Consider the following 27,327-nt stretch of genomic DNA (forward strand, 5'->3'; position numbering starts at 1 on the left):
GATGCATGCAATGGTGATCAAAGTTAGAGAAGCAGAAAACAAGGAGGACCAAGGCTGGGTACCCAAAGCCCCCACAGGAGGCGAGGAAATAATTTTCATGGGATGGAATCACATCTGTCCTAGGAAAGGATCCTTCTCAGGGATGCAGAAAAAGTGCAAATAACGCAGTGTGAGTGTGTTTGTGGGAAAGAAGGAAAAGAAGAACTTCCCAGACCCAAATTTAGCAATTAGTTCAACTCTGTGCATGTGACCAAGAAACACTAAGGTCAAACGTCTAATTGCATTTATGCCATTGTCATCTGAGTAATTATCTTTCCCCCCTGGTATTTCAGCAGGGTAAAACTGAAGTGGGTTTGGACTGCTGTACTCTGGTAAGTCAGAAACTAGGTAACCTCCATGGCTTGCTAGCAGGGCCATCTCCTCTCCTTTGGGCTCTCTTGGTAGAGTAGGCAGTGGTTATATTCCTCTGGGATACTTTTTTTAGGCTACTTGTTTTGGAAAAATCTTTGTAATCATCCATGTAATCTGGATATAACTATAAAGCACTGTGCTGTTTTCTGCCAGTAATTGAAGGAGGGGGGAAAGGTAGTGGGAGAAAAGGTGAGTTCTGCATGATCTCTTCTTGTTTCAGGAAGGACTGGTGTTTTCTTCCACTTTGCACAGCAGTGCTGCACATCATTTACTTTGTAATGATAATAGTATATAATCTTCATAATGGTGATAATCTTCATATGCAACTCTGGATTTCAAATTCCTCCCTGTTTCTAGTGCAAATTTCATTTGATGGCATCAGAAAACTGGTTTTTCATGTCCCTACCTATTTACCCCTACATAACCTCATTGCTAGCTATCAGAGCCAAACTTTTGATAAGAAGAAGGGTGGTGTACCAATGTCAGAATATGCAGATTCACATCTCACAGTTGCACCTCATTTTTTGTGTACCTGACAATTTTTTTTTTGGCACAGCACAAGCAATCAAAATTTATCATCCAAATTAAGACTGTAATTATATTTTGATAAAGATCTGGCAATTCAGTGAGAATGAAATTTAAAGGGTTGCCGGGATACAGATGACTCTGGATTATGGGGAAGCATTTGCATGTGGAATACTAATAAGCCAAGGTTGTTCAGCATCCTTATCTAGACTTTTCCAATAGTGTCTGATAACACAATCAAGTGCTTGTTTCTTTGCTATTATCTGGCAAAGTGATTAAAGATACAGGGAGCCTTTTATGAATGAAAAGGCAACATGTTGACATGGAGTGACACAGATGTGTCCCCCTGTTGGTACACAGGAAAAGTGAGGGGATAGAGTGTGACCATTCCCGCACTATTGAGCCTGCCAAAATAAACTTTTCCTGAGGTTCCCTTTGTGGGTCCAGGCAGTGCTTTCCTGGGAGGTGTGAGTCCTGCCCAAGATGGGGGCTGCTGGGAGCCTCCTTTTGCAGAGCTGGGTTCTCACTGGGGGGCAAGAGCTGGAGGACATGTCAGGGATGAGTGGGGGATATCCAAATGCTCTAGAGTTTGCTGTCCAGGCAGCATGGCCAGAGAAGTAATGGCACCACAGAGCTGGGGGAGATGCCAAACAGCTTGATTGAGCCCACAGCTGCCAAAGGGAAGGTTCTGGCTCTCATGCAGATACCTTCTTCTGCCAATCCAGCAGATGAGTAAAGCTTGACCTCAGCACTGCAATTTGATGAAGGAAGAGCTATAGCACTTTCTCTCTTTTAAGTGTCTGGTCTGTATGTGACATTAATTAGTTATTATGGAAAGTTATTGCTATTCAATAATGTGGCCTGCTGACGAAGTGTTAGTCACTGCCTGTGCTGTGGTAGCACTTGCAGACCTTGGAGGGCTTCACGTGCTGTGCTCCTGACACCCTGCAGCCTGAGCCAGCTGATACCCCACACCTATATCCCAGAGTTTCTGCTGTGCAACTGGCCAGCAGCAAGGCCAGTGCAGGGTTTGTGTTATCACCTTGCTACAACCCTGCTCCAGACTGCCTGCTTCAAATGTAGGCATGGTAAGGGAGGCTGGTAAGGGAAGGATCAATTTTTCCTTGCACTTAATTTGTCCCAGACCCTGTCTCAGCACCACCCTACCAAAGCTCTTTTATTTTCAATGTCTACCTCCAAATGTTGAGACGAGCATGCAACAATTATTATACCCTGTCCATCAGTGGTTAGGAACTTAATTGTAGCTCATGGTTGTATTTTTACTACAGATCAGAACAATTCTCTGACTTTACAGCTTTTTCAATTAACTGGGAAACAGTGAATGTGTCATATAACAATGTGAAAAACCAAGGTTTGGTGGTATGTCAGCTTCATCAAAACAAATGGTTCTACTTCCTTGCTGAACTGAATTCCTCCCAGGTTTTTTGTGACTAAGTTTTATTCTCAATATGTTCTTTCATAATGTGTAAGAAAGGGACTTGACTTGCACTAGGGCAGTTTGAATGGCAGGAAGAGCAGATGTGATCCAGGAGGCCTGGGTTAATGAGCATTTTGGGAAGGCAGAGTACATTGGAGATGCTGGAGCTGTAATATGAGAAAAAATACTGTAATACCTTGAATAGCCTTTTAAACACAAGGTGTGCAGTGCTTAAATGGTAGTCTCCTCAAATTCAACCTGCACAAATAGTAATGTGCTTTCTTCTTCCTTCCATAATGTGCATGGAAATGTGATGCCAGTCTTAGGCAACTCCAAAACTGCAAGGTTATAGTCCGGTCCAAATCTTGTGATTTTCTGTAAGTTTCAAGACTTGCCAGAGCAGAGGCTCAGTCACTGGGTCAGTATCACTAGCCTGGGTCTAGTAGTGCCATGGGAAAAAGGTGTTCATCCTCTAAATGGATGCCTCAGGATCCCCAGTTCTGGCATGTATTGAAGGCTCAATACTGGTTGTTTGGAGCAGTCCAGGACAGTCCTGTCCTGTCCTGTCTTACATCCTAAGCCTGCCTTTCATAATTTTTCCCTCTTTCAATGTTAGAGAAGTCCAGCAAATACCTGAGAGGAAAGAGGTTCTCCCAGATTTGATAAAATCTTTCGTCTTGAGTTGTTCTGTCTCAACATATGACTGCCCCTTTCTGCCTTGGCAGTGCCAGGTGTCTATTCATATGAGGCAAAATTTAATAAAAAAAGCCTGTAAATTGTACATAAATGTAGCAGAAAGTGTTTAGCCTATTCAAAGGCTGGCTGATGTGTCAGCCTGGTTTACTCTAGTCCCATGCTCTGAATTTGCACTGGGTTTCTACTTACTACAGTTCATGCAGTTTTTCCTCTGCATTTTCTATAGTGCCTCTTCACAACACCTACACTTACTGGTAACTTTTCAGGAATCCATCTTCTCTGTCCTGATCCTTTCAGTAATCCTTCTTTGTTTTCCATATCAGTCATCCTGCTCTGGGTTGGCTTTGTTGCAGTCTCTGATCCTCTCCAGAGGAAGGTGATTACATGACCTAGTCAGCTTGTGAGTCCCAGGTTATTTCTGGTACCAGCATCATGGTGAAGTCTCCATGGGATTATTGGAAACTTTCTTGGAGTCAGGCAGAGTCCTACCTTGATCTTCTGGCAGCTGTTTAAACAGAGGCACTGTGCAGTTGGTGGTACCTCCAAGAGATGAAATAAACTTTATTTATATTATGAATTGTGGTCTGTGGGCTATCAGAATAGGATTTGGCAAACAAAGCAACCCTGAAGATCTTGGACCCCATGGAAAGGTTTCAGCTTTGCTGGGTGGAAATTTTAACTTCCTGGAAAGAAGTATTTACTCAGTAGGTCAAGTGTGGGAGCTCAAGGGGAGGAAATTGCAGTCAATGAAGCTAGGAGTATAAACTGTAGTGCCCCACACTTTAAAATTCCTTTCATATGGTCTGAATCTAAAAGCTTCTGTTCCCCATAACAAGTCTGAATGAATATACTGAAGCTGATTTTCTTCACAATTCATTTCTGTTTGTGCAAAGGTACGGGACAAAGCTCTGAAAAGAGTGTCAGCCTTGACCAGTAAAACTGTGCCAGCCAAAGCCATTGCTACCATTTATCATCATCCCGTACATTTTTGAAGAATATAGGGGTGCAAAGAGTAGACTGACTGCTAAAATGCAGTTCTGCATGGCTGCAGCTGCTTTGCCACTATAATGTACTGTATAAAGACAAAGGTCATTTTGTTGCATTAAAACCCAAAGAACTTCCATAGTATGAGAGTGGGAAATGACCCCAGATAACACAGCTGGAGTTAGCTAGACCCTGTATTATTTCCAGAGGGTTGTTGCCTCATGTGCACAATACACTGCCTTGTATTGGTTCATGACCTCCCGACACGGTACTGCACAGGTCCTGCATGCAGTGAGTTGTCAGACTGGGAGATATTATGAATTTGAAGCTTATGTATAGAATTAGCAGTGTTTGTCATGTTGGTAGAAATAATAGGTTAGAATAAGGTAGGGTAGGATAGAATTAGAATTAGAATTAGAATTAGAATTAGAATTAGAATTAGAATAGAACGTTTTCAATTGTTAGGGGCCTACCATGATCGTGTAGTCCAAGTGGAAGATTGCTAGTCTGAAATGCAGAATGAAACTCTGGTCATCATCAGCTGTAATCTTAAAACCAGTGTTAGGTAGGCACCTGACTAGAAATGTTAGGTACTGCTGAGATATGTATCTGATGAACAGCTAGCCCCAAGTCTCCCTGTTTTCATGATGATAAAGGAGGATTAATTACCTGATTATTTGAGCCCCCATCGGCATGGCTGGGCATGATGACACCTGTAAGGCTGGAAAATTTAGAGCTGTACTTCAGTGGGGCTTCAGATCATGGCAGGGGGTCTGGGGTGAGTATGGAGTTGGCTGGAGGATGAGACATTTTTCTCCTGTTGGAATGAATGAATCATCACAAACCAGGCAGTGACAGCACTGTTGCAAAGTTGTGCTTTCTGTAGTAGGCAACAAGTTAATGTCATTTTTCCCTCAAGATAAAAGAGTTTCTGAATTCAAAAATTGCTTGGGAATTATGTGATAAAGCTCAGCTTTGGGCACATATCTGTGGTCTCAGTGGTTCATGAATGGGGTGAGAAATGTTTTTCTGCCCACAGTCCTTTTTCAAGGCTTATTTCTGTGAGGGATGCCTGGCACTCTGGTCATCATTGGTTTCTTCTGGCTGCAGTATTTCTGGAGCAACATCATCCTACGCTCACTGAGTGTCCACTGAAGGGCATCAAAGGGGAAGGAAGATGAGTGTCTTTGAGCCACTCCTTTAGCAAATACTTCCCTTAGTCATAAGTTATCGCAGATGTGGCTGTAACTTCAGTAGTGATAGAACTGAAATTTCTTAAAGTCTTGAAAATTATTCCACTGTCCTGTAGAAGTATCTGTAAAAAAAGTTGTTGTATGACTCTAAATGAAAATCTTCTAAGTTTAGATATGTTCTTTGACTTGGGCTGAATTTTTGTTGTAGCTTTCCCATACCAGAAGTATGTGTAACAGCCAAAAGTAGGGGAGTTGTACTAACTGTGCAGAGGTTGCTCTGGCCCTTGTAGAGTGAAGAAGTACTGTGGTATTTTTAAAGTGTTGCTGTTGTGCAATATTACAAAGACACGAGGAATCAGGATGTTAATAGATGGGATAAAGGATAACCCAAGTGAAAAGCATTCAAATGAATCTTTGCCTAACGCCATTTTTGTAGCTAAGTGGTGATTGCAGTTTTAGGTGTTTTTTCTTCCATGCTGTTGCTCGGAATCCCATTTTTCTGGATGCAATAAAAGTATGTTAAGTATTACAGTACCCAAACTTCAGAAATCCCTGTGTAACAAAAACCTTGCCAAGCAGACCTCACCCTCGCTTACTGCGAGAAAAGGTATTACATCCCAGAGGAAATCATTACTTACTAATGTGAATAAACATGAAGATGAAATTATCAAACTGGCAAGTGAGGGAAACAATCTTGATTTATCAGAATTAGCTATATTTAAATGCAGCAGTTAAAAAACCTCAAGTGATAATGAATCTGGCAGATGATAGGTGAATTCTTGTGTCTTCCTGTGCCGTGTGGGTCTGGGCTCTAGTGGGACCAGGCAGCCGGGCTCTTTTTTCTATACTGACCATGGCTGGTTAATTCTGAGTAATGAACCACCTGTTTCTTATCCAGTGCAGTGCTTTGGAGCTGCTTGTAAATGGTGAAGGTTGATTGTGCTGTAGGACCCCCTAGTTTAGTGGGTCCAAAACTGCAGTGCAAGCCACGGCTTGGTCTCAAAGGTTTGGAGCATGTCCTAGTGGGGAATAAGGACTACTTTTATCTGTAAGAGTATAACACTAAACAGACCCCACCAGAGAGGTATTCCTGGACTAGCACATGAAATGCAGGGCCTGTAATTGTATGTGCGAATGCTTAGCATAAAAGGGTGATTTCTGCTCTTAAGGCACACAAGTAGAAAGACCACAGAAAAGGCTAGGAGGTCCCTGGCAGGACAAGAGATGGCTGTTGAAGGCCAGGAGGTAACTTGGATCAGGCCCAGAGCAGGGATGTGCCAGCATATCCACCTATGAGGCCAAACTCCATCCCCAAACAACAGCAGCCCAGGCAACCACGATTGAAAATGCTGTCTCAGTTCTTAGCTTTTCACTGGATACCAACTCTTATATTTTCTCCTCTTTTCTTTTTTTCCTTTTTTTTTTTTAAGCTCAGCAGCAGAGGTAAGACCTTGTTTTCATATTCTCTGTAACACCCTTATGATACTTTCAACACTACATAGAAATAAGCAGATGGCAGGGAGCTGATCTGTATTTGTATATAAAATGTCTCTGACTTTATGAACAAGATCCATTTTACAAAAAATAAAAAAAACTTGGCTGGGGTGGCTCTCCCTCCGCATGTGCTGGCAGATGCTATGGGAGTTGATAGGATGTGAGGACCAATTGCCACCTCCCCCCTCCACAGATCCTGCCAGATCAGGGCTGTGCTGTATCCGTGGGTGTCGTCTGCCTTTACTGTTCAGCATGTACAGCATCTCAGCCTCTAGAGCAGTCTAGCACCTCTTCCAGCACTTCCTTTTTTTAACACCACTTGGAAAATCCATAGAGAAGAGAAGCAGAGAAGAGAAGGCAGTGAAGTGGGAGGGAGGTAATTAGGGCGAGACCTGATGTCCTGACATGGCTGGAGGGTCCAGAGAAGTCAGGCAGATCCATGACTTAGGAAGGACAGAGTAAGGACAGCAAAATTGCACACCTGGCCCAGCTTATGGTCACGTTTATGAGTGTGTTTATCCCTTCCTTCATAAAAATGAATATATTTTGTTCTGTTTCTCAGGCAATGCTTCACCTTTTGAGTTAAAACTCACCTTATGCCTTGGAAGCTTGCCTGTCCGTGACCCAATTTTATTTACTTTGTCATTAAATGTATTCAATGACTAAATGTGAGAACTGATCCATAGCTTTGCAGACTCCCTTCTGTTTCCAAGTAGGGAGCCCTGCTCCCACATAAAGATGGTGTCTCCCCTCTTGATGCTTGGTGTGACAGAACATGTCAGCTCCTCACAGTCTGTCTTCTCATGGTCCTTCCACAGTGAACAGAGGGGGATAGGTGCTGCTAGACAACTCTTCAGATCTCTGTGAGGCACATTTGTACTCAAAATCAGTGAGGAGCCTATCTGTTAGCTACAGAAATTCTCCAGGGAGACAAATCTCCCCTGAGGAAAGTTACTTTTGTGATTATTTTCCATTGTCTGCTTCTTTATGATTGGAAATATTGTCAACTTTGCTCATCGTGAATAAATCTGAGTGTCCCAGGAGTGCCCTCCGCCCTGATTCACCATTCCACTTGATACACGATACATTAAGGTCAAACACTGTTTGCTACTCAGTGGCCCCATTTTTAACTTACACTTTCTGCATGATAACTTTAATGACAATTCTTCCTCCTCCCAATGCCCTTCTCCCTGCTCTCCTTTGTTCCTTGCCTTATTCCTTTCCTGAAAGTATTTCCTAGTTTAATTTCTTTTCCTGTGGATTTTTTTTGAAGAAGCTTCTTTCCTGCAGATTAGTTTTATTTAATTTTCATCACTGCTTACAGCTGAGAGTTTGAAGACTTCCTGCCCAGTGTTGCTGTCAGTGCAGTCATTCCACAGTGGTATTTGATAGTTGCCAGTAGGTGTTGACACCTGACATTTCTGCTCTGGTTTTGACTGGATGCAATGAAATGTAGCCATTTCAGCCGTGCCTTCTGGCCTTTCTTCTTCATGTACAGTCCTTGGGACATGGTCATAATAAAATGTCTGCCCACAGTTAAAAGGTAATCGTTTTATATGTACATTAAGGGAGCAATTGTTTGCCACTCTGTGTATTTGCAGTGCTAAAGCCAACGTGTTGAAAGTTGCCTTGTACTGGGTCTGATGCATGCACAAAGACAGAGGAGTTACAAGAAGTGGAGACAGAGGAGTGCAAGAATTAGCTGTTTGCAGCTATGTTCTGGATGACAGCTCTCACCAGAGAGTGGTCTACACCCCTGCAGCATCTGACAAACCCTGAAGCTCTTCAGCACATGTGGCTTTTCAGAAACCCCATCAGAACTCAATTAGGTTTTGTGCATGAATATGTGGCTTAATAGTATAAATGTGAGTACAAACAATAGTATATGGTTTGGACTCATAAAACCATATTAGCCATAACAATGAAGCCTAGCGTGTGTTATGATCTTTATGAACATCCTATGACACTTTAAAAGAAGTAAATGCTTTAAAATTTATTTTAGCTTAAATGTCTTCATGCTGCATTTTATGTACTAGTTGCCATTGGCTGTGATGTCTCACTTCAAAGTGAGAGATAGTGGGTCAGCGTGAGCCACGGGGGCTCCCCAGCTGGCATGGTTACAGCTTTGCACCTCTGCAGGGACATCCAAGGGGATACCAATGTTCACCTCCTGGTTAAATTTGCAATCTGGCATTTGCCATTTGAGGCTTGTGGACCATTTGATGTAAGCAAGGGCTTGAAATGAAGTAGAAAAAAACAGTGCAAGTCTGCAGAAAAAATATTAGTGCCTAAGGTGAGTAAGATGAGAACATGTTATTCAAATAATAACAACAGTGGGAAGATAATTTATCTTGACGTAAGTTATTCATCCTGCAGTCTAGATACACAACATCACTGACAGAGTTTCCAAATGTTATCTGGATGGGTTTCTTTAAAAAGTAATCCAGTGTATCTTGGTGTCTTTGTCTAGAAAGTCTTTTTGTCTGTGTATAGAAAGTACTGTAAGTAATACAGGCCATTCCATATATTGTAACATGTCCATGTTTTATGGATTAAGGGCTAATTTCGAACCCAAAAAGCCTGGAGAGGAGAGGCTGCAATTCCTGGGAAAGAGCTGGAGCTCTGGCAGTGAGCGGTGCTGGAACATGTCCTTGGCATCACAGGGTGGGTAGAGGGCACTCACAAGAATTCTAAAGGTTGCCTAAATCCTAATCAGGTTTCTTCACTTAAAACAATTCCTTTGAGAAAGTATAGAAGGGGCAGGAATCCTTATTTGCAGGCAGTTCTCCTTCCCCTTACAAAACAAAAAGAACTGCGTTCACTGTTGTCTCAACAAATGAAACTCTGCAATTCAGCTGGCCCTGCTCTCAGTGTGCTTCTCTGAACTCTTAACATCCCAGTTAGTTGTAATGTTTTACACAAACATCCCATCAGAAGTGGGACTGGACAAGGACAGTGTGGAAATAGGAGCCTCCTCCTGGTCCAGAGCAATCTGGTCTACCAAAAGGTGTTCCTGCCCATGGAAGGGAGTTGGAACTAGGTGATCTCTAAGGTCACTTCCAGCCCAGCCCAGTCTGTGGTTCTGTGATTTGTGGGCTGATTCAGATGGTTGTCTGAAACTGGGCTTCAAGGAAACGGCTTGGGAGGCCAGAGCCAGACCAAACATCTGAGGGGGCTGGTAATGGGGGGCTTGGGTATTCACTGAGACTGGGGAAAAGTTTTACTGAAAGAACCCAGAGGAGCTACACCATGAACTGGTTGTATCTGTAACTGCACCCCTGTGCCCAGCCAGATCTGGGCCACCATCAGGGTGGCTCCGGAGAAAACCTGTAGAGGAGTGTGTGGGATTTTTGTTGCCTGTCCCAAGAAACACACTGCCTTACCATTCCAGGGAGGAAGCTATTCAGAGATAGGGATAGAGAGACACAGCCAGGTCTTTCAATGCCACTGCAGAACAGACTTACGGAGCTGCAAGAGCAGCAAGAATATATCTCCAGAGGAAGAAAAAAAAGAGTTGCCTTTGGTCCCCCTGAGATGCTTGATTTTCTGTCTTCCCCTGAAGGGCTGTGAGTAATTTGAAGGGACATGTTGTAGTAGTATTTACATACATAGTATTGCACAGTATTTACTAAATGGAATTGGAAGAAACTGTTGCTACTTACCTCCACTTGCAGTTAAGTGGCATCCAAGGCATCTAGCCAAGCAAACTGAAAAAGACTGATGGGGAGGAAGAAGTGTGAAATATGAGCCACCATCTCTGCTCCTAACACATGGCTTGTTGTTCCTGACTCTTGGGAGTTTGATTCCTCAGCCTACAGGCAGTGCCAGTGGAAGGGAAGGAGGGTCCTGCTCATTCGTTCTCAGTGCAAACTGGCATCTTTGATGCTAAATGCTGTTTCTCAGCATTTACCTGCTGAGAAGGTACAGAGACTAAGTCTTAGAGCTTAGATGGAAGGTTGTAGTTTTTGAAAATTTCAAACAGAAAACAGAAATACATTTGCTGTACTTGGAATAAGTGATCTGAATCTTATCTCCCAATATGGCAAGCATAGCATATTCTTTGTTGAGTGTCATCTTCCAGTGTGCTTTTTCAAGGTTCATGGTGTTCTACTGGTGGTCTCTAGGTTCACAAATGTGGAGAGATTGTTCATACTGCAGATGCTGATGTGGAAATAGGTGCTGCAATGACCAAGTCTCTGCTATTCTTGAAAAGAGAATGCTCAGCATAGACTCAAAAGGCTATTACTTGAAAACGACCACTTTAGGTGCAAATGTTCAGACAGAAATATGCGGGGGAATTGAATGTTTTCAGTAGAAGAATAGGCAGGATACCCTAAAACTGCTGCCAAAAACCAGTTTGACCTACCTAAAAATTGTCTATAGGATGGGATTTTTTTTTCACAAGATCGTGAAGGTAAGCATTAACTAAGGTAGGTAGAATAGTAAATGAATTTTGTAAAGCTTTGTTCTTGAGTGCTGGCATGTGAAATCAAGGTGACTGATCTGAGAGCACCATCACAGTGAACAGCACATTTCTCTGTGATAGAAGGGAGAGCATTATGGTGACCTGCTGGAGCAACTTGGGCAAGCTTAGTAGTGATTTGGGCTGAGTAAGTACAGGGGAAAAATAGCAGAGCAGTGAGAGAGAATTGCAAAGGATGTCTGAAAGCATGCTTACAAAGTGTGTTATCAAGACCATACACTACACTGCTGGAGATAAGAGACTTTATCTTGCTGCGTATCCAGAGTGGGAGTAATGTGAAGGGTCAACACGGGAAGAAATCTGTGTTGACAAGCACTGAAAGTGTGTCAAATTGAAAGAAGTGTTTTCAACTAATTAAGCATGTAGGACTGAAAGGGCTCTCTTGGGACATTGATTTCAGTTATATGCTCTGGAGTGTGTATGTACACAAACACATAGACGTGTGCATATGTGGGATGTCCCTGCTGTAACAGTCCATCCTTACCATTAGGTCCAGTAACCTTAAAATTGTTCTGGTTTGGGTTTTTCTCCACCACTGTTTATACCTTCACTATTTTACTGGCTAGTTAGCTCTTTGTTCTCTCATTGAGCATGGTAGCAATCTGAATTGAATATGAAATTAATATTCCTGCAGAATAGTTGACCTAACAGCAGCCTTAAGTTTGCCAGGCAGGACTGCCATGTTGTCTGCCTTTTTTACCATTACCCTGCAGGGCACTCTTGGAGGCTGTGTAAAGCACAGACCTGAGAACAGGAATGAAAGAAAAGGAAGAAATTTCTGGCTATAGAAACTTCACAGGAATGAAGGCTTGAACATATAAAGTACTCTGTATTTCTAAGAGGTTATTGTCTATCCTGCAGTGACAGCTTTGAAATACTTTGAAATATGGAGTTCCATTCTGGCCACTGTAACATATTTGACAGAGTTAGGAAAAGCAGTTTAAAATATGTTCAAACACCACCAGCAGTGATTGAAAGCAGCAAAGCCAAGAATGGGATTAGTATGTGGTACTCTTCACGTAAGTGCATATTGCTTAACAGCCTAATCTTCTTACGTGTATAAGAACCACACGCCTCCCAGCCCTCTTGAATTATTGTTGTGCCAGTCAACCAAACATCAGGTAAATGCAAAATTCAAGGATCTGCTCATGGAAATGACATCCAAATCACATGCTTTCCAGTATCTTAATCTCTCCTGCTACCTGAATGCCAAATATGGATGCGGTTTTGTCCACTTGCCCTTTTTTCTCCTGAATAGCTGTTATTTCCATGTGTAGCATAATGCAAGGCAGAGAAATGCCACAGGGATATGCTAAGAAACTGTGATTGAAATGTGGGAGGTTTCACTGTATTGACAGGAAATAAAACAATACAAAGAGCATAAAAGATTGTGGTCTTTCTCAACAGATTCTGCTGTCAGTTAGGTTTCTGCCTTTTTGCTTGAGTTTGAAAAATTTGCTAAATTGTCTGTCCATGAGTGCAGAACAGAATAATAATTGTACTCATGCTGTTGCCCACATGTAGCTAAAGACTTAACTTGTTTTGTCATGTCTCCCCTCCTGTTTTACTGGAGGGCAGCTGCAGCCTGCATAGACACAGTTGTGCTGGCTTTGATTTGCATGTGCAAGTGCCAGTGGCAGGGCAGATGTGGTGATCCGGGCTTCAGGTCCAGACCAGTTGCCCAAACGATCTCTTGGGGTCTGTGTCACGGGAGCTTTTCACTCACATCCATCCTGGACTCAGGTTGCACAACACAAAAACTCTTCAGAAACAATTTGGATTTCTGCCCTGATAATAGCAATAAGAAAAAATTATGCACAAGGCCATTACAAACCATTTTCCAATTGTTAATAAAGATGGGACAGGAAAGTAGCTCATCCAAATGGCTACTCACAGTTCCTGTTGGTGGGGTTTGCCATTGGCAAACAGGGAAATGTCTGGGTGCATGCATGGTTGGGAGGAAGCACAATTGTTGAAAACAGAGTGATTGTCCCACCTTCGAGGAGCTCCAGGCTTCAGTGTCCCTGCTGGGTAAGCCCCGGCACCCTCTTTGACATCACTGTGAAGCAGCAGCCACAGAGGGAGCTGCTTTGAAAGGACTGAGCTTGCTGATGGATGTGGGACATGAACAGCAAAGAAGCGACTCTAGATTTTTACCAGTGTTGTAGGCTTAAAGCCCCTGGGTGCTCCAGTGGAGACACAAGTACATTGGGGGAAGAGTACATTCAAGACATACAGGACTATAAATAAAATTCACATCAGACTCAGCATTTGCCTCAATGAAACATTTATGCACTAAATTGCATGATGAAGTTGGATGTGCTGCCAGGCTGCCTAGTCTTTGAGATAATCTGGTCTTCCTCAAAATTAATTTTCTTGCAATGTGTTGCACACAAACACAGCAGGCAATAACTCACTGTTGACCTGGGCAGCAGCTGAGAAAGAGTCTGATCACGTTGAATTCCACTGCTGCTGGCATAGGCCCATTTATGCAAAGCTGGATGAACATCCAGCTTTCTTATGACATTGGATCACACAACAAAAAAAAGTCACAATTTTTACATGAAATAACTAGAAAAAATGGCATATGCTAAAATGACAGGTCAACCACCCTAACACTAGAGAAGAAGGGCTTTCCTAAGCAGAGCCTGGCATGGTGCTGCTGGCCACAGAAGCCTTTGGGTGCATCCTACACCCCTGCAGCAGGGTGTGTAAAGAGGTGGAGTTTCACTAAGTGCTCTTAGTTCTCAGAACTCAGAGGTTCACAGCACCTCTGCCACCTGCAAAGGGCTTGGGTCATTACAGCGTGTCTTAAGCCTAACTGGGCTCTGGAATAGGCTTATTTTCTAGTCTGATCCTTTTTAATTTGGGGTTTTGTCTTTTGAAACCTGGATACTTTAATAAGGATTTGGCAGCTGCCGGTTCAGCTTTGCCTGTGCAGAATTCAGGACTGACAGTTCTGGGCTCTGGCCCTTAACATGTAGGCAGCTTCCTCACTCGCTGCTCCAATTCCCTCCAGGCTGCACACTTTTTCACACCTTACAACAAATCATGTTTTCTCTCTGAACCAGGAAACATAGGAAATTATCTTTTTTTCTTTCTTCCTCTGACAGCTAATAGCAACTATAATACAGATAGAAATAATAGAAAGTTGAGAAACAGAAGGAGCTAGGAAGGGGGGAGGCAAGCGTCTAGAGAAGCAGACGGAGTTGGGGGGGAAACCCCTGGATCTATGAAATAAATAGAGCAGAAATCTTTCTTGCTTGGCCTTTGTGGTGTTATTATTAGAACAACCACGCCTGAGTGCACTAAAGCCGCACAACCTTCAAGCATCCACATCCAGCTCTGCTGTGGCAGGATCCTTTTTCTGCTTGGCTAAAGGAGGGAGAGGATGAGAGGATGTGAAGACGAGAAGGATCTGTAAATGATAAATATGATCAACTTCAATAAAACAGCCATTTAGAAATCTTCAAAAATCTTCTCATGAGAAGAGCCATTAGTGTATGTCTGTTTGACATTGGTTGCTCGGAAACCAGCCAGTGTTAATGGATCCACAGAATGGAATGGAGAATCCATTTAAATGGTCTCTTGTCATTTTGTCATCCCACAAGACAAAAAAACCCAATTACTTTAACTCAGGAATGAAATGAAGTGATAGTTTATATGATTCACTTGTACAGTCTAAACTGATTAAAGTGCACACTAAAAATATATTAACAGTCTATATCTGATGCCTGAAATGCAGCATTTGCTATCTCTGTATAGGCTTTTTTTCTCATTCATGTCCAGCTGTTAATCGTTTATAGGCTGTGGCTTTACAGTTTCTATATTGCTTTATTTATTATGCATGTTACAATGATGCTGAGGGGCTACAGCGACGCGCAGGCTCGGCATTGTAAAAACAGCCTGCAGTGTAAAACACTGAGTAAAGGAAGTGCTGGCTGAAAGAGATACCTTATCCTCATTGCACAGAATGGAAGCATAGGGAGTCTTAATATTTAACGCCAGCTCCTAGCAGAAGCATTTGGTGAAGCTTTGACTGCACATTTCTTCTAGATCTCAGCCCAGTGGTCTTTATATGCTGAATTACCCTGCCACAGGGTTGTCTTTTTTTCTTTTAGTGGAAGTAAGAGATTCAGTCCTGTGAAGAAAATTAGATGTTCAGTAGTCCTTAAAGCTCACAGTCCACTCCTGTGTTTTCATCCTCTGGCTTCAGCTCCCAGCAATGGTGCCCAGTTCCCAGGGGCAATCAGCAAGAGCCAGGCGAAATGTCATTGCAGAAGAACAGGCAATGTGCAAAGGACAGGGAAGGACATGCAAAGGACAGTGTGCAAGGAATGAAATGGAAGCAGGTCCCTCTTTTGAGGCAGGCTTTTATTCACTGGTTAGCTTTTTCCCTCTCTCTCCTTTCCAGGAGTTTTTTTCAGAGCTTTGCTGCTCTGAGGTTGGGATGCTGTTCCTCAAACATCCAGACTAATTGCATTCATTGTGGGTTTATACTTACTTATCCTTGGGCCAGCATTGTCCTCCACCCTACTCAGCACTGCTCCCTCCCTCTGAGCTTCCTCCCCACGGCAGGCTGAGAACATTCATCCCCTTGCAGCTTTTTTTGCCAGCACTTCTAGTTTCTATTCTGGATCTCCTAGAAAATCCACTCCAGCTTTGGAATATTTTAAAGGATTGGTCAGTTCAGTGAGTATTCTGCAATATTTCTGCTTTCTTGGTATCAGGGGGAGTATATTCCCTGTTACCATGAACCAGAGATCCTGCAGGGAAAGGTGAGAAGACATGGATGGGTGCTGGCTCGGGCCATAGCACAGGGTACTGTAAACTTCTTAATGCCCTATCATTTGAAGATAAGCAATGTATTTGTGGTTTTTCTCCTAGGACAGCACCATGCACAGCTCTGCGAGGTCTGCTGGCTAAGGGAGACTTGCTGGGTGGCTAAGAGGTCATGCTATTTTATCTGTCAACAGCAATGTGTGTCTACAACAGTAGGTGTGTAGCAGAGCTTGCATGAACTTGGTTTCATTTTTAAGTCTCACAGTGTATTAATCCAGCTCCTACTCTTACTTGTAAAACACTGTTGCCAAGGCCAAAAGAGCTTTCTGCAAGCTAAATTTTGCAGCAAAATCTATTCTAGTCTTATGAAATGTCTGAAAATTTCATAAGTAGGTAAAACTTTCCACTTACTGATATTCATCACAGACAACTACTAGCGCTTCAGTCTAGACAGATTTTTCTGGGAATAGGAACTGCTTGTGCCTGCCTTTTCATTAGCCTCCAGGGTACAATTTGTGATCATGAATATCACATGCCCTCAGCAATACGAAGAATGGGTGGGGTATCATTACTGTTGCTTACAAATTTTTGTCTTGAGCTGAGATTCCCAAGGAGGAAGTGTGGCTCAGAACAGAATCGGGACAAGTTGCTTTGTGTCTCAGTACCTTGTATGTAAAACAGACGTTACCTTCAAGGGCCAAAGGAGATATAAAATCCACTCATGCGAGTGAGGTATTTCCCTACTGCAGTGGTAACAGACAGACAAGCCATCAAAAGCTCTGCCTGCAATTTGGCAATATTATGTTTTTGCAATGTCAAAAATTTAATTAGTAAATCCTCATGATGAACAAGCACTGACAGGTTGCCATCATTCATCCTACTACCTTCCTCCACTATCATTTTTTTCTCCCCCGGTGCCATTCCTTGCACTGACACTGTGCCAGTTGCATGGAGCAGCACTACAAATGTGCTGAAAAATGAGTGAAACCCCACCTGCAAAAATCCACTGAGAAGCAAAGCAAGGCTCCTTACCAGACAGAGTTTGGGGTCCCTTCGTTGTTGCTGAAGCTCTGAGAACCTGAACATCAGCTGGTCTGTTCATCATATTATACCACCACTTCCATCATGACACCTGCAAATTTTGGTGAACTCTTGGGGTGTTTTTCTAATCAAAGAAATGGATAGTCTCTCATCATCCCACACATGGCAGGATGGTTCCTAGGTTTCTCCTTTTCTGTCTGCTCCCCACTTCTTCTCCAACTGTACTTTCCCAATTCTTTCTCTGTACAAAGCACTGGTATGCCTTCAGGCTGAGTGAATGTTGTTTTGCGTTAATGAAAAACCAGAAAGACCAAAGAGAGCTCTCTGGCTCTCCACCAGAGAGCCATTCTCCGCCATGATGCACTGGTTATCCCGCAGAGGAGAGGAGCACGTGGCCAGGGCAGGGACCTGCCTGAGGCACACTGGCTCTTTGGCTGCTGACTGGGAAGGGAAGCCCAGGAGGTACCTCCTGTGCATGAGGGTGCCTGCCTGTGTCACACTGTGCTGTCCTGTGAGCAAAACAGCTGCAGCAGCTCCGTGGCGTTAGACCGGAGACTGTCTGTATCGATGCCTGTGCTAGAAGGATCAATCCCAGTGCTATACCTGAGGATGTGCCACCTGCTCTGCTGCATTACGTGGGCTGAGGATGAGCCTGCTCCCTGCTGCTGGCTGGGGCAGAGTGCTGGCATCTCCTATTGCCCTCCACTCCTGCTTTGGCCCTTGGAAAACTACCTACCGTGTACACTGGGGCTGGGCATAGTCTATGGGACTCCCATGAGTCCCACCACTCCTGAGAAATTCTCTCAAACCTTTACTGGACTTGATTAATATAATTTTCAGAGGCAGACTTCTGGGATTTTGCTTTAGAGGAACTGAAGTGTTCCTGTCCCTCAGAAGTCCCTGTTTATTAAAGGAACCTCTTTTGATAGGTGACAGTTAAAGTCTCTCAGCAGGGCAAGCAGTTAATCTCAGTTGTTACGCCCTGGAAGGCAGTGAACTAGCAACCTGCGTCAGAAACTAGTTGTGTGTAACATGATGTAGTGAAAGAGCATGTTGACAGGAGAATGAGTAAAGGGAAGACCTATTCCTCCCACTGCCTTTGCTCAAAATGTCACTGTGGAAAGACTGAGTCGCTTCTTTGCATTTTTGTTTTGCTATCTACAAAATGATTAGCCCTTTGGTCCATTTATATAAAACACTGATATAGTATCATTTCACCTGCTTGCCTCCATAGAGCCATTTGCAATCTGGTAAAAGGGCATTGTCTAAATGCTAACTGGTATATAAAATGATGTGGAAACCCAGAGAATATTTGCTGCTATGTGATGGGAGTAAAGGTGCTGTAGCAAACCCTGTACCTGTTTTTGACAGTGCTGTTCCAAGAAAGAACCTTTGCTTTTCAGCTAGGCTGATGGAAGAGAGACTAGAAGTCTTATCTTGTACTCTGTTTTGATCCTACAGCTGTCTCCAACCTTGATGCAGAGAGCAAACTGAGTGTCTATTACCGAGCACCTTGGCATCAGCAAAGAAACATCTTTGTCCCCTCCACCAGACCGCCCTGCGTGGAGGAGCTGCACCACCACGCCAAGCAGCACCTGCGAGCCTTGCGCAGAGGTAGGTGCTCCCCCATGCTCCAGCTCCACACATGTAACACCTCTCCACGGTCCACTCCAGGCAGCAGAAGGATGCTCAGGCACAAGCACACAGAACTGTGGCACTGGGACTTACGTACTCAGGCGAAGAAATCACAGAACTGTAGAATCACAGAATGGTTTGAGTTTGAAGGGACCTTAAAGATTATCTGTTCCCAACCCCCTTCACAAGGGCTGAAACTGGAGCCCAGTGGTGTTAGTCTCCACAAAAACTGAGCTGTCTGCTCAGGGGTTCCAAGCATGATACTGCAGGATGCCTGTGTCCTTCAAGAGCGGCAGCTGAAAGTCAGGTGACAGATGTCCTGGACAGCTTGGAAGAGTTGGGCAGGTGTCCCTTTCCCAGGCTAGGGAACATTTTCTGACATCACCTAACAAACTGCAGACCTGTAGCCTCAAAGCAACACAGAGAGGAAGCAGGAGCAATCAGGGTCATAACCAGGCTCCTGGATCCCTGCCATAGAGTGAATTTGCTAGATGCAAACAGCTGGATGGTCCTACAACAGCTCATTAAAGGGAAGGCAAAAGATAGGGAAAGGTCAGTTTTTACCAGGAACCTAACCAAGGGAAAATTATTACCAGGACACAAGTCAAAGCAGGCAAACAAGCCTATCTTTCTCCTGTGCCATAAGGAAGGAGAAAATCCATGCAGGTCACACTTAAAAGGTTCAGCAGCAGCCTCCTGTCTTGAAGCATTTTGCACCAACAGCTCTAATTGCCTTGCTCATTTATGACTGTTATTAGCTTATAATAATAATCGATTACTTAGAACTGCAGAGCATCTGTTAGCTGGATAAGATGTTCCAATTAATTACCACATTTGACCATCTCTGCAGGTTTTAGGTCAGGAACACACTATGGGTGCAGTATGTCTTCATAGCATGGCAGAGAGTGATAACAGCCAAATTGCAACCACAGTAGTGCTGGAGTAGAACAGAAGTTCTTTTCTGTTCTCAGCTCTGCTTTGCAATTGTCCCAGAACCAGGCTGATCTTTGCCTGCCATCTTGTGGGCAGGAGAAATCCTGACAGCAGCACGGGAAGGCAGCTCCAGAAATGTCTCATAATTTTAAAGTTACAAATCTCAGTTTTGGCAATTTCCCATCCTCCACAATTAATGGCAGCTGTGCAAGTTTAGCAGGCAACTTGGCATGTGCTGCTTTATCATTTTTTCCAAATAACTGCATATATGGGGATGAAATTTTAATCTGAAATTTACTCTAAACATGTTTATTGTGTCTCAACGCTATCTTCTATCAGAATTTCATTCTCTCTTTATCTGTTTAACCAGGAGCAATTAAAACTAAATGTTAGGTCAGAAATCAGCTATGCTAGCAGCAAACATTGTTGACTGGACCATAGCTAGTGGAGCAGGTGAATATATTATCTCCTTCCAGCAGCACTCCATGTGAACAGCAATTATCTGTCACCTAAAATAAGAGATGGGAAGTCCATGAGCATTCTCCCATTCACTTGGAAGGTTCCAGAGACTTGGGACTAATGCTGGAAGAGGACTGAATATTGTGAGCCCATAGTGAAGGAAGATTCCGGTGGGCCTAGGGTAGATAAAGATCTTGACTTTTCCAGGATGATCTCCTTCATTCTGGAACCCGAGCATTACCACTGCAACAACCTTCATGATGTCAAGCCAATGCTCAGGACCTAGCGCTGCCATGTAGCCAGGGAATAAAATCCTACCTGGAGCTGTATTTCTTTTTTTCCCCTCAGAGCGATATATTTTATATGGGTAGAATACAGGCATTACTGCACCTCAATATTTCAAGGCAATAGGAGCTGCAGGTTCCTGTTGGAAATCAGGCCTTGGGTCTCAAGTGCCTAGAAGGTAGCTCCTTTGTCTCTTGGGATAAATGGTATAAATCTCATTTGGGGACAGTTTAGCTTTAGTGAATATGCTGGGGTATGTTGTATGGGCATTGCTCTTTTGGGTACGTGGGTGTCCAGTAAATGCTTCTCCCTTCAGTTGCAACAGGGATCATTTGTACCAGTCACTGGGGAAGAGGGGAACCTTTGTCTTTGGAGTCCACTGTCCTGTACCTGTCTCTGTTGTGCTGTGAATAGAGATACTGTATGTTTTTAACACTTTGAAAGACTCGTGTCTTCTCTCTCATCCAAAACAGAACATCGAAGCCGAGGTGATAACAGAGAGCAAAAAGTCCAAGGCCCCGTTGCTGTGGTGGCTCCCCCCTTTCCTCCCTACCCTGCAACCTGCAGCCAAAAGAGGCACGCAATAAAGGACCGGCACTTGCTACCAGTAAGTCTTGCACTACAGCTACCTCACACGAACACGTTGTTAGCACGGTGGGACCCAAGTGTGACAGCGCTTCACAACTGCTCCCGCCCCAGGCCGGTGCAAGTACAGCGAGCTGACCTTAAAGACTGTCAGCAGCGTAACACAGGTCACAGCTTCCAGCAGCCAGCCCCAGGGCGGCTGGTTTCAATCAGAAACCTCTTATTTTTCACCCGTGGCCAGCACACACGTGCTCTCTTTCACTCATTCCTCCATAGTCCTTCACATTCGCCACTCAGGCTGTAGAGGTAGCACTTCGAGGAGCCTCCCGTAATTACAGAAAGTGCTGTAAATTCAGCCCTGGCATTAGCATTGCCAGAAGCCAAGAGCTCAGGGCTTTGAGTGCCAGCTTGAGGCTTGTGTGTGTGCAGATAGGTTCAGGAGCATGTCCCCAGCTGCAGGGCGCTACATCTTCCATAGTCCTGTTTTGCAGTGTTCATCTTCGTGCAGTTTTTTCAGATGTTTCATATTTCACACATGTCCTTGCAACCAGCCAAGCAGGAACCCCAGCTGAAAATCTGGTCCTGTATGTCTGTGCTGACTTGCCACTGCTGCATTAATTTGAAATCAAATTAGTGTTGACAAAATGATATTTATCATTGTTAAAGGAAATGTGCTAGACTCACAACTTTAGCTCTGATCAGGTCCATAATTCCCACCAGCTTCAGATGGACTTTGGTACTTCTTTGGCTCTGGGTATTTTACTCACAAAAGTGTCATAGTAGCTACATTTTACCCTGTACTAAGAACCATTGTATTATTTAAGAGCCATAGGTCAGCTCTGGACTTAACTTTTAGGTGAGGCATTTGTCTAATGCCAGCCCTCAGTGGGGTGGTAATAGATCTGTTCTGCATCTGCCAGTACAGAGGCACTGACATCTCGAGAGATGCTACACCTGTGAGTACATTACAAACTTGGTGATGATTCAGTAACTACACTGAATCATCACTTACTTAGCTTAAAAATCCAAGTGCATCCATCCTAACCATTATATAAACCATATTTAAATACTATAATGCTAAAGCACTCACAGTGTAAAAGACTCAATATAAATGAGTCACACATGGCCAGGGACCAAAACATCAGCTAATCAGTCCATAGGAAAAGTTTTGCTTCTCATTTAAAAAGCATGAAATACATAATAAGATTTGGATTCATTTGACTGTTCTGGCTTTTTTGGCTGCTTATCTGGCTAATTTTGAGGACAGCATCACCATCACTGCAGGCTTTGAACAGGTTAAATTTGCAGGCCTTATGATTCAACTTAAAGAAGATATCCTGATGTTAAAGGATGAAAAGAGTTTGAAGACAGAAAGAAGAAACAGGATGACCTGTTTCTTCTTTATAAATCATCATCAAAGCTAGTGCTGTTGTAGGGTCATTGAAAGTTAAAGGGAAGGTGATGGCATGTTAAGGATCAGAACTAGTTACAGATGATAGTTTGGACAGGCTATTGAACATAAAGCTTTCTTAGTATCAGATGGGGAACAAGGCATCTCTTTTGAAATTGCATACACAGTGCTTAAAGGCCTGAATTTTTGCTGTGTTTGGAAAACAACCAGTGCATTTTAGACATTACTTCCATCTGTGGAACACAAAATAATAACAAATAGTGAGCAACTCTCTGAGTCCTGTATTAGTTGACAAAATTAAGTCATGCTGAATGCAGATGTCTTGGCTGTATCTGAAAGCCTACCTTTTTCTTTTCAAGATGGAAAATATTAAGCTTTGTGCCCACGCATTTCAGACCTCCTTTTGGAAGCTGACTGGGTTGAGTGTTCCTCTAAGGAGAAGCAAACAAGAGCTGCTTGGAGAGCTGTTGTTCTATTGATTTCAAGGCATCTGACAATGTTCTGCTTTGGAAATTGCAAATGCGCCATGGCCAGAGTACTTCAAAATGCCTTGACCCATTTCTGAGAAAACCCCTTGTTAATAGGGCAACTTAAAAATTAAAGAGAATAAGGCAAGATGAAGCTGCACATGAATGTTCAGTCTGGCAGAGGTGAATCAGAGATTTTTACAAGACACTGCGACAGTGAATAGCTAATTGATATTGTGCCAGCCTTCATGATTTAATGATACCATTACAAGAGAAAGTTGAGAATGCTGTTATTGGCTAGCTCAGTCTTTTAGGCATAAGCTTTTTGACATCTGCAAAAGTTTATCTGCTTCAGGGACTGTCAGTAATGTTTGATATCTGATTCCAGTTGATGGTATCATCTAGTCGTCAATGAAGTGAAGATGCTAAATCCACAAGAATTTTTATTCATGGCATAGCAATATGTTGTGTATTCCACTCTTCTGATGCATTGGGAAGGTGCTGAAGGGAGCAATACACAACCAAAAAAGCCCTTTTCTGTGTTTCTTTTAAATTAGGAAAGGGATCAACAAGAAGTTGGGAAATTTTTGAAAGTTACAGGGTCTGTCTTTTCCAAACTGACTGTCTAAGTTAAATGCATGTATTAAGATACACAAATAAGAAACTTATTTTTGAGGACTGTTCAAATTACCACTGTGTGACCTGTGGGAACTACCACTATTGAAAGTTACTGAGAAAACAGGTCACCTATATCTGAGACAAGGCTCCTTACATGTGTACCTTTTGGCTGCTCCTACCAATTGGGTGGCTATGAGCTATGAGCTCTTCCAAAGATCTTGCATGTTGTATGGTAAAACTAGAGAAAATCAATCACATCAGATGAAGATTCACTTTTAATCACAACTATGTTTACAGGGAAAAAGATGCCAAAGTCCCACAAATTCCAAGAAAGAACAAATGAATACAAGTTCAAAGCAAGTAGTGTCAGTGTAAATGGGTCTGGAAAAACATTTTGGACTGTTCCATCACAAGATCATTTTGTTGTGGAGAAAGAATAGAGAACTAAAAACGGCATAGGCTCTTCCGTGTCTACTCTTGTTACAGGAAATTCCCTGATTTGCCTGATGAAAGGTCCACTTAGCCCAAAGGCCAGAAGGGGATCCTTCGGGAAAGAGAATAAGAACAGGGCATGGTTTATTTTGTGTATAGCCCCATGATATATCCTTCCAGTTTCATACAGAAACTGGTTACAGAGTTCCTGAGCCGGAGATCACACACAGAATAATAGCCACCAAAGAACCTCTCTGATTTGTTTAATCCAATTTTTTTAGCAAACTTACACCTTCAGCCTCAGCAGCATCCTGTGACAATGACTTTAAAAATCTGTATGAAAATGTCGTTTTTGTTTGTTTCAAACCCAACACCTCATAATTTCATCGTATCCTTTCTGGTTCTCAGACTATGAGAAAAACAGTAAGCATTGCTTTCTCATTCCCTTTCTCCATGCTCCTCATGGTTTTGCAGACATGACTTCACTTAACTTTCTTATTCATTCCAGTCATTCATTTTTAAAGCTGAAAAACTGGCATACTTTGTCTCTACACTAAAGAAATATACAAGCAAACACATTTAAAAGTTTCATTCATTCAGGCCTTTTAGCCAATAAAGAAAAAGAAGAAAAACCCAAACCAAACTGAAAATAATCTGAGGAGAGTATGAGAAAGTTATGGACTTGCTAAAATGAGGAAAACATTTCTTACACATGTTCCCATGACAACCCTGCCTGTAGCACTGCTGAGACCAGTGAGTGTGAAGATGCTGTGTCATTCCAACTGCATTTCAGATTTCTCTTTAATGTTTTCTGCTTTTTTTTTCTTGGGTTTCCCCAAGTCCATCCAGCAAGGCTCTGAAATTTCAGTATTTCAATTCAGAACATTATGAGACCACACTTTCTCAATCCCCACGTGGCACAGCTATTATAATAAAACCAAGGAAACGGAGCGAGGAACGCAATATTTGGAAATTTACACTCACAATTGCACAAATTTCCGTGTCAGTTTATTCATAGTTATAATCTGAGCCAGAATCTAAGGGACAAGGAGCAGGAGGGTTTTTCCCAGACAGGGTTTTTGTCTCCCTGAGGCCTCAGCTAGAGCAAATGTGAAGGGAAAATAATGCATCAGGTAATTTTATTCCATCTCCTTGCCATTTCAAAAATACTCTGTATGGTCTGCTTTAGGATGCTTTGTACAGCAAAGGGAAGGAAGTACAACTGAATATACTAACTTTCACACAGTTCTGTGCTGAAGCCAGATGAAGCCTCAGTAAGAAACAACTGAGTTAAGGGACAGGCCTGAGCTGGGCTCTGCACTTTGTGTGCAAATCCTGCCTGAAGCTGTTAGAAATAAAACCTACCTGACGTTATTCATCAGACTGAACTTGTATAGCACTATTTGTGCAATGAGCCTAATACCTACTACCCTGTATTGTGGGATGTTTATTTTGTACCTTTGTCTGCTGAAATGCCACGTGTGGTATGACTTCTGTCACAAAACATGTCTTAGTTTTGTCTTTACCTTGTCAAAACACAAGAGCAGTACATTAATCATTAAAGGATTGTGAGTACTTTAGCTGATCGCATTTGTGATGCTCCAAAAGAAAAGAAAACACCCACAAGCAGATAAAATAAAAACTTGAGGAGACTGAAACATACAGAAATATACACATTGGGAGAAGGCAGGTGAGCAGGGTTGTGATTTGGAGCAGAAATAGCATGGTCAGAAATATTCCCATTATTTTCTCTTCAGCATCAGTTGACTGTGTAAGAAAGCTGCTGTATAGTTACAAATATCTAATTAAGTAGTGAACTGCGCTCCAAAAATACTGGAAAGCTGGTAACCTTTTATTAGTATTTCTTCTCCTTTCTCTAGACCTTTAGATTTTCTATCATGTAAATAATCCTGTGAGTTAAGGAAGCAGCAGGTGCTCCATTTCACTGGCAGAGAGAGGTTTCAACCAGAGCCCCAGGAGTCAGTACTGTACTCATGTGAATATGGGATTGAACACTAGTTCACACTTACTCTACATGTTGCCTTTTCAGTGCATGAATGAATGTTCTCAAATGAGATGTCAGGATGTACTGTACATCTTATTTCTGTGCTCCCATAGGGTGAAAGCAAACTATATGCATGTTCTGTTTGCTGGAGACTACAGAATATATAAAGCTTGCAGATGCTGAAGCTACGTGCTGATGCTCTGCTTGGGTGATTATCACTCACTTTATTCATCAGGTTATCCTGGGAGGGAAATTTCTCCCACCTACTGCAATAGAAACCTGAAGTCAGAAATCATATTGATCCCTTATGCTTTTTGTTAGCTGCAGCTTTTAGGCAGCAGGAGTCAGAAATAATCCTCTGGAGAACAGCACTGTGCAGCAGTGTGCAGCAGCCTCCTCCTGCCCTCACCGGGGCTGTGCCGGCCCTGTGCTGCTGGGGGCTGTGACCCTGCAGTGAAATCCCTTGTGAGATAACACCTTGCCTGTCTGATCAAACACAGCTGAGGGGGAAGGAATCAACTCAGCCATTCTAAATTCAACTAACATGTTGAGGATAAATGCTCTTGATGAGTCTTTAGCATTCTCAATCTTTAATTAACTGAGGAAAAATTGGTTCTTTATTCTTGGGTTTATGTTTTTCCTATCACCATTGCACTGTGTTCCATAGGGCCTGTGCAATAATTTTGAAATCCCAGAATCTCCTGTAAGGCAATCACTATAGGTAAGGCAGGATAGGTACATGATTTAACACAAATTATGCTTCTTGGACCAGTCTTTCCTATATGTTGAAGATGTCGAAAAACAGTCACATCTCAGAGCTTTGGGGAATGGAAAAGAGGGGCAAAAGTGGCATTCTTGTCCTGTTATTGACCCATTAATTTCCTTTTCCAGATCCCAGGTCTGGGACAATAAATGGGACAGATTCATCAATTGCCAGGCCGGCAAGTTTGTCGACTTCTGATTTGCTCCTTTGTCACTGTTCTGATGATATTTTAAGGTTTTAATTCATTAAAATGGTTAATCATGAGTTCTGACTTAGATATGTGCAAGTAATGCTCTTCCTAAAGTCAGGGTGAGAGTGTTCAGGGGTGCTTCATCTCACCCCAAGTTAAATGCTGAAGGAAAGTGAGCTGAATTACTCCTCAGCAGAGCCGCTCTTTCTCTATAGGGGAAGCTCTGTTGACTAGTTCAGACTTGGACATCCGACTATTTTGTTGTAGTGCACAGAAACCAAAGACTTTCACACTGAAGTGATGTGGAGCACTGAGACATCAATCAGATCACTTGCATATGCAACAAGATTTTTACTGCAAGGCGGTTTCACAAGCACAGTGGCACCTCTGCAAGTGAGGTTGATGGGATAGCACAGGAAATAAAAATGTTCACATATGTCAGTGACAAATCCCTATTCAAGCAATTATGCACCAGTTTAGTTTCAAAGTAATCTTAG

The 27,327-nt window shown here is 42.8% G+C and overlaps 1 protein-coding gene across 1 annotated transcript in view; it reads left to right on the plus strand.

Annotated features, from left to right (window-relative positions):
- The window catches only part of NHS (NHS actin remodeling regulator), a gene marked incomplete at both ends in the record, with an annotated part of 245,308 nt that overhangs the window by 203,730 nt on the left and 14,251 nt on the right, over positions 1 to 27,327 (plus strand). Inside the window, 2 exons of the mRNA XM_082277619.1 lie at positions 18,509 to 18,661; positions 20,833 to 20,966. Of these exons, the coding sequence (XP_082133745.1) occupies positions 18,509 to 18,661; positions 20,833 to 20,966 (287 nt within the window). The remainder of the gene's footprint in view (positions 1 to 18,508; positions 18,662 to 20,832; positions 20,967 to 27,327) is intronic.

Source organism: Coloeus monedula (genome assembly GCF_965178545.1).
Source record: "Coloeus monedula genome assembly, chromosome: 3".
In the NCBI taxonomy this organism is placed as follows: Eukaryota; Metazoa; Chordata; class Aves; order Passeriformes; family Corvidae; genus Coloeus; species Coloeus monedula.